The sequence below is a fragment of the Dipodomys spectabilis genome, unplaced genomic scaffold, assembly GCF_019054845.1.
Source record: "Dipodomys spectabilis isolate Male_0828 unplaced genomic scaffold, ASM1905484v1 ptg000517l, whole genome shotgun sequence".
Taxonomy (NCBI): Eukaryota; Metazoa; Chordata; class Mammalia; order Rodentia; family Heteromyidae; genus Dipodomys; species Dipodomys spectabilis.
In genome coordinates this window covers 863671-876230 of record NW_024871194.1, presented here as the reverse complement: position 1 = coordinate 876230, position 12560 = coordinate 863671, and the positions used below count along the sequence as shown (strand labels likewise).

General features: G+C 55.3%; 1 protein-coding gene across 2 annotated transcripts in view; it reads right to left on the bottom strand.

The window, feature by feature from the left end:
• The window catches only part of Ergic1 (endoplasmic reticulum-golgi intermediate compartment 1), a 60617-nt gene extending 48478 nt beyond the window's left edge, over nt 1-12139 (bottom strand). Inside the window, exon 1 of one of the 2 annotated variants that reach the window (XM_042670075.1) lies at nt 12029-12139. In XM_042670075.1, coding sequence (XP_042526009.1) covers nt 12029-12048 — 20 coding nt within the window. In that variant the 5' untranslated portion in view covers nt 12049-12139. The remainder of the gene's footprint in view (nt 1-12028) is intronic. The other variant, XM_042670076.1, reaches the window with a different exon arrangement.
• Nucleotides 12140-12560: the final 421 nt, after the last annotated feature.

Genomic DNA, 12560 nt, shown 5'->3' with positions numbered 1-12560 from the left:
GCTGCAGGAAAGCACAAGAGGCAGAAGTCCCACCCTGGAATGTGGCCAGGAGGGGAGAGGACTGTTCCCAAGGGTGGGGTGCAGGGGCGAAGAGGTCCTGAATGAATGAATGAATGAATGAATGACTGGTTGGCCCAACCTCAGGCCGGCAGGGCCGTGTCCCAGCAAAACAGGAAAATCAGAGAGGAAAAATGCGGGCGTCAGTGGACTGGTATTTACAGGGAGCGGCCCTGCCTTGACCTCAGACATGGGAGGAGGGACGAGGAAGGAGGCAGGGGTGTGGAACACACTCACACTCACACAAAGGGAGCACTTAGGGGGGCTACCTTAGCCCCCCCAACCCCAGGAGGCGATCCTGAAAAGCTAGGAGGGTGAGTCTGGGTGAAACTTGAGCGATTCCACCTGCAGACCTTCCACTTGGCCGCCCTTCACAGGCGCAGACACGTGCGGTGAAGGCAGGCCAGGACTTTGGCCCCAAATACCTGACACACAGGTGCCTGGTGAACCCTAAGACTGTTAACCTCCACGCCAGAGTGCTGGACAGGTCAGCGGAGAGGCTGATCGGCCCTCCCTGACACCGCGTGCACCTGCACCTCCGCTTGCTTTCCTTTCTTTCCTCTCTTTTTTTGGTGCTGGCCTTGGGGCTTGAACTTGGCGTCCAAACGGTCCTCTCTGAGCCTTTGTGCTCAGGGCTGGTGCTCTCATCCTCCGTCTCAGCCTTACTGCACCTCTCATTCCCTCAGCCCTGGCTCCACCCTGCAGCCATTTCTGCCTGACCCCAGGGCCTTTGCCTGTGCTGTGCCCTCTCCCTTTCTCTTACCACTTCATGAAATCCAGCAAATCTCAGCCATACTGAGAGATGGCTTTCACACAATGTCCCTTACTGGGACTTTCCCACAGAGTCCTAACAGAAACAATTATTCTAGCCGGGCACCAGGGGCTCATGCCTGTCATTCTAGCGACTCAGGAGGCTGCGATCTGAGGAGCGTGATTCGAAGCTCGTGCAGACGGGAAAATCCATGAGGATTATCTCCCCTAAACTACCAAAAAAAAAAAAGCCTGAAGTGGAGTTGTGACTAAAGTAGTAGAGCAGCAGCTCAGGGACAGCACCCAGGCCCTGAGTTCAAGTCCAGCACGAGAGAGAGAGAGAGAGAGAGAGAGAGAGAGAGAGAGAGAGAGAGAGAGAGAGAGAGAGAGCCTGCTAATGTCTCCCATCGGCCCAACCCAACACATCCAATCCATTCCCCAGGCCCTGTCACCTTCCGGTTTGTCACTGGGCACAAAGCCTGCCACCAGAATCGCCATTCCCTCCCCCTTCTGATCCCACGCCAGCCCCGCCTCCTGCTCCTCGAAAGCCCCGCCCCCCAGCTTGACACATCTCATTTGTTCTGCTGCCAGCCCATACCCACTCCATACACAGACCCTGACCTCTGCACGTATGACCTTGACCCCTGCCTGACCTGTAAGAATGGAGCCTGGCTTGTCAACAAGCCTCTGCTTCATTGAAGCCACATTCGAGGCCACCTGTGTGAGTCTAGCGCTCAGCCCGGCCCACAGCCTCCCCTCCCCACCCCACCCCCACCAGGGGACAAAGTGGGGGATGGCCTGTGCGGGCACCCCCTCCCCCCCAGGAAGCCAGCTCCTTGCACCAGCCTCCCCTGTGCAAGCTTAGGCCCCGTCCTAAGTCCTGCACAAAGCTTCGACCCTTGATCCTCAGATCTCAGCCTCTTGAGTAGCTAGGATGACAGGTGTGAGCCACCGGCGCCCGGCTGGAAATCCTGCTCAGAAAAACAACTTTTTTTTTTAAATACTACTGTATCTGGGTTTGAACACAGGGCTTTTGCACTCATTCAGCTGGCTTGCCCAAATGGTGCTCCACCACTCGAGCCAATCTTCAATCCAGCTTTCCGCTCGTTATGGTTTGTGGGCTTTTCTGCCTGGGCTGGCTTAGGACTGCGATCCTCCAGATCTCTGCACTCCTGCTAGGAGTGTGTGTGGGAGCCACTGGCACCTGGACCCCGAAAACTGATCATTTCCTCACACAGATGTCCCCAGCTGGAGGTTAAGCCACGAAAGAGTGGACACCGGGCTTGCAATGGGGAACCATCAGATCTCTGCCTCACATCTGGAAGTGCAGTTGGGAAATCTGCCTTTCCCCTGGCTAACTGATCCCTCCTGACGGGTGTGCGTGCACATGTGCCTGCACACACACAAACACACACACGTGCATCGCACAGGAACACACAGGTGCATTAGGACAGACAGAGGCTCTCCCTGGACAGTTCCTCTCTCAGGCAGAAAGCTCTTAAATCCACCAGGGAGCCAGTATCAAGATGCAAACACAGAACTATCTGAGCAAGCCCAGCACTCGTAGCTCACGCCTGTAATCCCAGCGAATCAGGAGGCTGAGATCGAAGGGTCGTGGTTCAAAGCCAGCCAGGGCACAAAAGCCCTTGAGACTCTTATCTCCAACGAAACACCAAAAAGCCAGAAGTAGAGCTGTGGCTCAAGTGCCAGCCCTGAACAACAACAACAAAGCAAGTGAGGGCATGAAGCCTTGAGTTCAAGCCCCAGTACCAATATAAGAAACAAAAAGAAGTGTGTGTGGGGGGGAGAGAAAGTGTTGGCATTTATTCCAATTTCCCTTATTAGTAGGAGGACCCAAAGACTGCATCACCCCAAGTTTGCAAGCCCTGCTTGGGGGCGGGGTCTGACGATGGGGAGAAGAGGGGGTGATGAGAAGGGAAACGGAGGGGGTGCACACAACTCTGTTTGCAGATCAGGTCCAGAAAGGTTGTTTGAATAGCCCGAGGACACACAGCAACCAGGGGACAGTGCCTGGAGAGGAACGCAGACCCACCAGGCCCTGAAGCGCTGGGTTCGCATCCCCCACAACGCCAGGCCCCACCCAGTCTTCTAAGCAGGCCCCCCCAACTCTACATGGACGCCCCGATGGTGACTGTGGAGTGGCCAGGCCGGGCCGGGCAGAGGCGGGCGCCCCAGCTTCTCCTGCTTTGGGTTAACTTAGCATGACTCAACTCTGACAAACGACCCGGTATCGGGGTCACCCAGTTCCTCAGTGCAGCAGAGCTGGGGTCATCCAAATGAGCTGTCCTGCCACCTGCTTGCTGGGGCACTGTGGGCTTCCTCTTCAGTTTCTAGAATCATCTACCCCACAGGCAAAGGAGCTGGCTGGGCTCATCTCAGGGGGCCCTAAGGCCTCCAAGATGACCGATTCTAATCAGCCCGGAACTTTCCTTGATGCCCACCTAACCCAGGGGGGGGAGAGTCACCCTACACCACTTCAGCGGGGGTAAGAGCAGGAAGGGAGTCCTCCCCGACCCCATGGCTCCTACCCCCTGATGCTTCTTTCCTCCCCAGAGACTTCAGTGTGGACAGAGCTGGGGACACATCTTGTGCAAGGGACAAGGGACAGAGAAGACTCAGCTCACAAGTCTGCCTGGTACCAGTGCTCACACCTATAATCCTAGCTCCTCGGGAGGCTGAGCTCCGAGGCGCACAGTTCGAGGCCAGCTGGGCCAGGAGAGGCCACGAGCCAGAAGTAGAGTTGTGGCTCAAACTTGCTGAGCACCAGGCTCAGGGACAGGTGCCCAGGCCCCGAGTTCAAGCCTGAGGACTGGCGCTAAAACAAGTCTGTCACTCGCACCTGATTCCAAGTCCCTCGCACAGATGTCCCTGCACACATAAGGGAAGCTACGACCTGATAAATTCCTCATCAATGGGCGATCCTGACTACAATTAACCCACTGACCACAGCTCGGCTGCACCCGCCCTGATCACTCGCCCGGCAATTAGTCTAATTGGCAAAATGACACCGTCCAACACGGAGCTGGTGTCTGGTGCCACATCTGTGTCAGGCGGCTCCCGGAATGGAGGGCAGGACCTCTGCATTTCACGTCATTGTAAAGCCGACCTGAATAATCCACAAGTCAGGCACCACCTACAGAAAGGACATGCAAATGAGATGCAAATGAAGACGCACGTTCAGAACAGGTGTGTGTCTTTGGCCCTTTGCTGAAAACCTCCTCTCACTACCCAAACCTCCCCCTACCTCCGTTTTTCCTCATCTGCACACAAAACTATGACTCTGCAAAGCTTGGAAGGCCTTTCTCAAGATTCAAGGCCCATTAGCGGATTCTGTAACAGCCACCCATCAATGGCGGCATCCATCTTCAGAATTAAAGACTTGAATCCTGATGTGTGTGCGTGTATGTGCACACGCATGCGCGTGTGTGCACGCAGGCATGCCAGTCCTGGGGCTTTAACCCAGGACCTGGGCGCTGTCCCTTGAGCTTCGTTGCTCAAAACGGGTGCTCTACCACTTGAGCCACACCTCCACTTCAGGCTTTTTCGTGGTTCACTGGTGATGAGTCTCGTGGACTTCCTTGCCTGGGCTGGCTCTGAACTGCGATTCTCCAGATCTCAGCCTCCTGAGTAGCTGGGATGCACCACAGCGCCCAGCTCTGGTGGGAGCCTCTTCCCAGCCCAGGCCCTGAGTTCAAGCCCCAGGACTGGCAAAAGAAGAAGAAGAAGAAAGGGCGGGAGGATGTAAGGAAGGAAGGCAGGAAGGCAGGCAGGCAGGTAGGCAGGCAGGGAGGGAGGGAGGGAAGGAGGGAGGGAGGGAGGGAGGAAGAAGGAGAGGGAGAAGGGGAAGAAGGGAAAAGGGGAAAAAGAAGGGGAGTCTTCAAGATTTGTCCTTGGCTTGAAAACTAGTCCAACACCTCCTTGATTTAAAACATATACACACACACACAAAATTTCTTAACAGTTTAGGTGTAAAGGGCAAGTTCCTCAACAAAATATGTAAGTCGCTGAAGAAAAACTCACAGCTGATAAAACCTCGGGGCGAAACTTCAAGCTTGCCCACTGAGATCCACGAAAAGCCACGCATGCTCTGTCTCATTCAGGCCAGCCCACTGAGTACTAAAAATACAAGCACAAGCAATCAGGCAGGAAAAGATAAATGAAAGGTATCCACATCTGAAAGGAAGAAACAAACCCCTATTAGCCGATGACAGGATTCTGTATGTGGAACTCCCAAAGGTGCCATCAACAACAACAAAAACCAAACAACAACAACAACCACCCAGCCTGTGCTATGGTGTTATTCGGCCAGCCCAGGCAATTAGTCCATGAGACTCTTATCTCCAATGAGGCCCCAAAACCTAGAAGTGGCTCAAAGTGGTAGAGTGCTAGCCTTTAGCAAAAGACTTGTTCAGGCCAGGCCACAAGTTCAAATCCAACAACCAACAAAGAAGAAAAAAAAAAAAAACTACTCAGAAGGCTGAGATCTGAGGATCGTGGTTCAAAGCCAGCCAGGACATGAAAGTCTGTGAGATTCCCACCAGAAAACCGGAAGTGGCGCTGTAACTCAATTGGTAGAGCTCTAAGAGCTAAGGGACAGAGCCCAGGCCCAGAGTTCAAGCCCCACGACTAAGAAGAAAAGAAAACAGACTGGATCTAACAAATGAGCCCACCAAAGTTACAGGAAAGAGAACCAACATACGAAAATTGCTGAGGAAACTGGTGGCTCCCGCCTGTCATCCCAGCTACTCAGGAGGCTGAGTTCTGAGGATCGTGGTTCACAGCCAGCTTGGACAGGAAAGACAGTGAGACTCTTATCTCCAATGAACCACCCCCCAAAAAAGCCAGGAGTGGAGCTGGGGGCTCAAGTGGTAAGAGTACCCAGTCTTTTGAGTGAAAAAGCTAATGGAGAGTGAAGCTGTAAGTTCAAGCCCGAGGATTGGCACACGAACAAGAAAGCGCAAAATCTGGGCAGACTTGAATAGACATTTTACTTTAAACAACATCAAGATGGCAGATGGTACATGAAAGGATTGTACCTCACCAGTGAGCAGGGAAATGCAAATCAAAGCCACCTTGAAACAGCACCCCACAGCTGCTAGCACAGCGAAGGAAGGAAGGAAGGAAGGAAGGGAGGGAGGGAGGGAGGGAGGGAGGGAAGAAGGAAGGAAGGAAGGAAGGAAGGAAGGGGGGAGGGAGGGAGGGAGGGAGGGAGGGATCAAGTGTCAGTGGGGGGGGGGGAGAGGAGTAGGGGAGCCCCGCCCACTGCTATGGGGTGCAGATGGAGGCAGGCATTGTGGGAAACTGTATGGAGCCCCTCAAAACTCCATCAAACAGGAGCACAAGACCCATTCCAGCACCGCTCTTCTAGGTCTACACAAAGACAAGAAGAACTGCTCAGAATGTGTGCTCACTGCCACAGCTAAGATGGAGGAACCCATCCACAGGCCGGATGATGCCCACTCAGAAGGTGGGGTGCCCGTGGGGCATCCTACATACCCATGCTTGTCTGCTTCAGGAAACCCCAAGTTTCTCCAGCCAAGGTGTGTGTGTGTGTGCTTGCGTGCGCATGCGTAGGTGCGTATGCACCGTGCACGCCAGTCCTAGAGTTTGAACTCAGGGCATGGGTGCTGTCCCTTAGTTTTCTCTGCTCAAGACTGGTGCTCTACCCCTTTGAGACACAGCTCCACTTCCAGCTTTTTTGCTCAGTCATTGGAGAGAAGAGTCTCACAGACTTTCCGGTCCGGGCGGGCTTTGAACCACAATCCTCCAGATCACAGCCCTTGAGTGGCTGGGATGACAGGCGTGAGCCACCATACCTGGCTTGAGCCAAGATTTCTAAACACAAAAACCCAGAGCCGGGCAGGAGGCTTCTTCTGGTGCTTCACTTTCCCACACACAGCCTATGCAATTAGGTTCACAGATCGACAGGTTGCAGTTGACGACAGAAAATTAAAATAATTACCACCTCCTTCAACGACCAATTAGCAGTGCTGTTTCTCAAACTCCCGTGAGCCACGGCACCAGAGTCCTCAGACTCATCTGCGAAAAGCTGGGCTCCACCAAGAAGACACTAGGGTTCCTCTGTGCACGGCTGGGCGGAGCTGGGTAAGACAGCCAGAGTTGGGTGGAGTAACATAAATTAAGAGGGGGTCAGGCCAGCCACACACAGCCCGGCTTTGTGAACCCAAGTTTGTATGGGGAGCCTGCCAGAGTACAGGCTCAGACTCCCGCGCACAACACAGATGTTGCAAGGCCGGTAAGTTCCCAGAAAGAGCAAGGACAGTAACAGAAACGGCAGACCCCCAGCAGGCGTGGTAGTGCACACCTGTAAGCCCAGCTACTTGGGAAGTGAAAGCAGAAGAACAGAGAGTTCCAGGCTAGCTTGGATGACTTAGTAAGAATCGATCTCAAAATACTAAGGGCTGGGTAGAGTATTGGCCTAGGAGGTGAGGCCCCGAGTACAATCTTCAGCGAAGGAAGGAAGGAAGGAAGGAAGGAAGGAAGGAAGGAAGGAAGGAAGGAAGGAAGGAAGGAAGGAAGGAAGGAAGTTAGTTTTAATGTGGTTTAATGGTAGAATGCTTGAAACTCTGGGTTCGAGTCCTCAGTAGCACATACACAGAAAAAGCTAGAAGTGGTGCTGTGGCTCAAGTGGTAAAGGGCTAGCCTTGAGCAAAAGAAATTCAGGGAGCCAGGCACCAGTGGCTCACATTTGTAATCCCATCTACTCATGATCTGAGGATCATGATTCAAAGCCAGCCCAGGCAGGAAAGTCTATGAGACTCTGATCTCCAATAAACCACCAGAAAACCAGAAGTGGCGCTGTGGCTCACATGGTAGAGCGCTTGCCTTGAGCTGAAGGGCTCAGGGACAGCACCCAGGACCAGGGTTCAAACCCCACAACCGACCAGAAAAAAAAAAAAAGGCTCAAGGACAATGCCCAGGCCCTAAGTTCAAGCCCTGGGACTAGCCAAAAAAAAAAAAGAAAGAAAAAAAGAAAAGCCAGGGACTGGTGGCTCACACCTGCAATCCTAACTACCCAGGAGGCTGAGATCTGAGGATTACAGTTCGAAGCTAGTGGAGACTCATCTCTAATTAATCTGCAAAGAGCTGTGGAGCTGTAGCTCAAGTGGTAGAGATCAGCCTTAAGCAAAAAAAGCTCCCAGGCCCTGAGTTCAAGGCCCATAGCCATCTCACACACACACACACACACACACACACACACACACGTAAATAAATAGCAGGCCTTCCCACTGGTTAGTCTGAGGGTGACCATGCTCACGGTCCCCTGTCCTGGCTGAGCCTTGCCTGGTGTGGGGCCTATGGGGGAGTTGGAGGGGTCACAAGCCACGCAGGCTTGATTCTGGGAGCATTGTGACCCAACTGCTGGCTGAAGACAACAAAGCTAGCTTGTGGGGGTGGGTACTGAGAATGGGGGGCGATCTGGGTCTTTCTGAAAGGGGGAGATACCACTTAGAAGGCAGCCCGCGTTACAGGCCAGCCACCTGCTCTGTCACACCGGGTCCCAAACACAGAGGGGCTCCAATGTGCCCGCCATTCTGCTGTGAGCACCCCCAAAATTCTTAATAGGGGGCTCCACATCTTCCTTTCACACCGAACCCCACAACATGGCCACCTTGCCCTCTCTACCCTGGGGGACATGTCACCTAACCTTGCCACCGTCCAGATCAGCCCCGCCCCCTGCGGGGAGGGGCACTTCCGGGTCCTGGGGTCTCCACTGCAGAGGGGGCTGCTGAAGCCGGCCGCTGCTGCACCTCCTTTTTTTCTTTTGGTCGGTCATGGGGCTTGAACTCTGGGCCTGGGCGCTGTCCCTGCGCTCTTCCACTCAAGGTGAGCGCTCTACCACTTGAGCTACAAAGCCATTTCCTGTTTTCTGGTGATTTATTGGAGATAAGAGTCTCCTGGACTTTCCTTCCCTGGGCTGGCTTTGAACCCTGATCCTCAGATCTCAGCCTCCTGAGTAGCTAGGATAACAGGCGTGAGCTGGGCTCGGGCTCCAGGGAACCCAGAGACAACCCCAGGGCTGTCCTCTTGCCCTGCCCACAAGGGGAGGGGTATGGCAGGTGCCAGTGGCCCGCAGGGCAGCCGGAACTCAGGACCACACCCCCCAGGATCTGGGTCACATGGCCAGTTCTACCAGGTGCCAACTTCCAGCTATCAGTAATCACTGAACAAGAGGAAAGGAAACAGGATGTCTCCCCAGCCAGTTCCGGCTTCACCTTCAATTAAAAAAGTATGTAAATAAAATAAAAAAGCCAACTTAGAAAGGACAAATTCAGCCAGGTTCAGTAGTGCACACCTATAATCTTGGCTACTCAGGATACTCAGAGAATCACAGTTTAAAGCCAGCCTGGGCAGAAAAAGTCCACGAGGCACTTATCTCCAATGAACTAGCAAAAAGCTGGAAGTGGAGCTGTGTGGACCAAGTGGTACAGCACCAAGCTTTGAGCAGAAACAACAACAAATAAAGCAAGAGCACAAAGTCCCCAAGTTCAAGCCCCAGTACCAGCACAAATGAACAAAGTGGGGAAAAAAAGGAGGAAGGAAATTCAAGGGCAAAGGGAGAGAAGAGAGCCTGCCGGGTCCATCAATGGTAATTCTTACTATGAATGCCTGAGATCCTAGCTTAGATCCCAGCAGGGAAAAAAGAAAAGAATGCAGAATTCTCCACCAATTGCTGATGACAATGACACCGGTACTAAAGGGAGTGCTGGAGGACCTGATCACATAGTCCCTCTGGCTCCCTCAGACCCACAAGACATTTGCAAGGGGCCACTTTGGCCCAAGCACTTTCTGAGGGACCAGAAACACAACCTTGAATAAATCAGAAACAAATCCTTACCCTTGCAAGCTCACACTCCCTCCTGGGAACATCATAATTCATGAATTATAGTATAGAGTGTGTTAGATATCCAACAGCCAACAACTGGTTGCTCACACCTGCAAATCCCAGCTAATCTGGAGGCTGAGATCTGAGGATTGCCCAGTTCAAAGCCAGCCCAGGCAAGAAAAGTCCTTGAGACTCATCTCAAATGAACCAGCAAAAAAAAAAAAAAAGTTGAAAGTAGAGCTGTGGCTCAAGTAGTAGAGCATTAGCCTTGAGAGAAAATCTCAGAGACAGCACACAGGCCATGAGTTCAAACCCCAGGACTGGCACTAAATAATGGTGATATTTCCTTACTGCCCCCAAAACTTCCAAGTTGAACCCCACGCTACCCAACCCTCCTACTCACACAAAAGACGTGGAGAGCAAATGGATTCAATGACCAGAAAGAAACTGGGCCTTCTCCAATGAGCTCAAAACACTGGAACTTAGCAGGGCACCCAGGGCTCATCCTTATCATCCTAGCTACTCAAGAGGCTGAGATCTGAGGATCCAAGTTCAAAGCCAGCCAGGGCAAGAAAGTCTGTGAAACTCTTAATGTTCCCAGAAGTGGAGCTGTGGCTTAAGTGGTAGAGCGCCAGCCTTGAGCAAAAGAAGCCTCAGGGCCGGTGCCCGGAGTTCAGGCCCCAGGCTGGTGCGTGCATACAGGGGACCATGGAAGGGGCAGGAACCATCAATGTCAGCCCCAGGAAGAGGAGGCTTTGTGGCACCCTGAATGGTGGCACAAGTCTCTTGGCACAAACATTTATCAGGGCTGCTGCCACCTAACCAGTGCTAGAGGCTTGCACATATCATCCTAGCTACTCCGGAGGCTGAGATCTGAGGATCACAGTTCAAAGCCAGCCCTGAGTAGGAAAGTCCATGAGAGTCCTTCCCTATGAACCACCAAAAAGCAGGAAGTGGAGATGTGGTTCAAATGGTAGAGCACCAGCCTGGAGTGAAAAACCAAAATCAAATAAGAGCATAAAGCCCTGAGTCCAAGCTCTAGTACTAGCACCCCCCAAATTAAGACTCCCTTTGGTGCCTGGTGGGGGTGGGGATTCTTGATTCCAAACTGCCCAGAGTCTGCAGGTATTTGTCTCAGGAACGGTATGCCAGTCTCAGTTCTGCCTAGAAGGAGCAGGAAGTTGGCATTCATTTGCCAGATGGCACTGGTGCCCAGGTCAGGGTAGAAACCCACGTCAGCTTAGTCAAAAGGTCCTAGGCCCATAACCTCTGCTAGGCCCAGACCCCACAGTGCACCCCTGTGCAGAGGGGGTAACAGCAGGCTTGAACCCCATGACTTTGGGTGCCCTGTCTTCACCCACACTGAAGCAGTGGGTTCCCCATTTTCCAGACCTGGGAGATATGGGCAGCCCCTCCCCCACTCGCATCTTACATTTCCCGCTGCAGACCACGCAGACACTAGAGGTGTCTCCGGGCACCCACAGGTGGGGAAACCTTTATTTTTAGTTCTTTGTTGCAGAGGACAGAAACTGAGAGGCCTAGAAGGTTCTGAGTAGGGGGAAGGGAGAACCCGAACTCCAGAGTCTGCCCCTCTCTAGCTGCTAGAAGCCACCAGGCCGCTCTGATGAAGGGAGTTGAGGCAGCATTCGAATCCAGTTCTTCCTCCTACGAAGCCTGGGGTCCAAAGCACACCTCAGTAGCTAGTGGTGACCCCCTTTTCTCAGGCAGGATTCCCAGACGCCTGGCCCAGCCCCAAAGCCCACCACGAAGACATGGCAGGCGCCCCCCCACACCAACCATTGTGGCGACTGCAAAAAAATAAAAACAAAAAGCCAAGGACAGACCTGCAGGGCAGCCAGCCGGACCCCCTGGGGTGAACCCTACCAAAGGCTTGGGGGAGAGGGGGGGTCCCCACTTTCCCCACAAGGTTCCCCCCACACGCAGACACCAAGACCAGGGCCTGGACACAGGCCTCCATAGGGACAGGCCTGTGGGAAGTGGGGGTGGGGGGTCAGGGCATTGGTGGGGGGCGGGGGAGCCTCAGGCTCTGGAAATCTGAGCCTCTCCAGCTGCTGCTGCGGCCCCCCCGGGGGTGCAGGGAGGGGGGGCCCACCTGTCAGCCAGGGTGGGGTCCGCCAAGAAGGACGGGGTGCCCCGGGCCCTGCAGGGAGGTTAAGTCCTCCAGGTTGGGGGGTGGGGGCGCTGGGGTGCAGGTGGGGGGTGAAGGGGGGACCCCGGGGGCGGGGCAGGGCGGGAAGGCCGCGGGCTGCAGGGGTCGCGGGGTGCAGCTCGCACGTGAGGTGAGGGGAGGTCGGGGGGGGGGGGTCCCGCGCGCGCCGCCGCCGCACTCACCTCCGGAGGTCAAAGGGCATGGTGCCACCGCGCCCGGGGACCGCGCCGCAGGCCGGGCGGGCCGCGCGCCGCGTGGGTCACAGCCCGGAGCCGCCGCCGCCGCCTCGGGCCGCCGCCGCCGCCGCCGCCGCCGCCGCAGCCACCGCCGCCGCCGCCGGAAAGTGACGTCCTGCGCAGCCATTGGACGCCGGCAACGCCCCGCCCTCTGGACACGCCCCCTTCGCCGCGCTGGGCCCGCCCCCTTCGCCGCGCTGGGCCCCGCCCCTCCCGCCGCGCTGGGCCCCGCCCCTCCCGCCGCTAGGGCCCCGCCCCTGCCGCCGCGCTGGGCCCCGCCCCCTTCGCCGCGCTGGGCCCCGCCCCTCCTGCCGCGCTGGGCCCTGCCCCTGCCGCCGCGCTGGGCCCCGCCCCCTTCGCCGCTAGGGCCCCGCCCCTCCCGCCGCTAGGGCCCCGCCCCTGCCGCTGCCTGGTTCCCCGGGGAGCTGTTGGGTGGCAGCCCCAGCGCGGGAGGGGAACGCCGCACAGCAACCTCCAA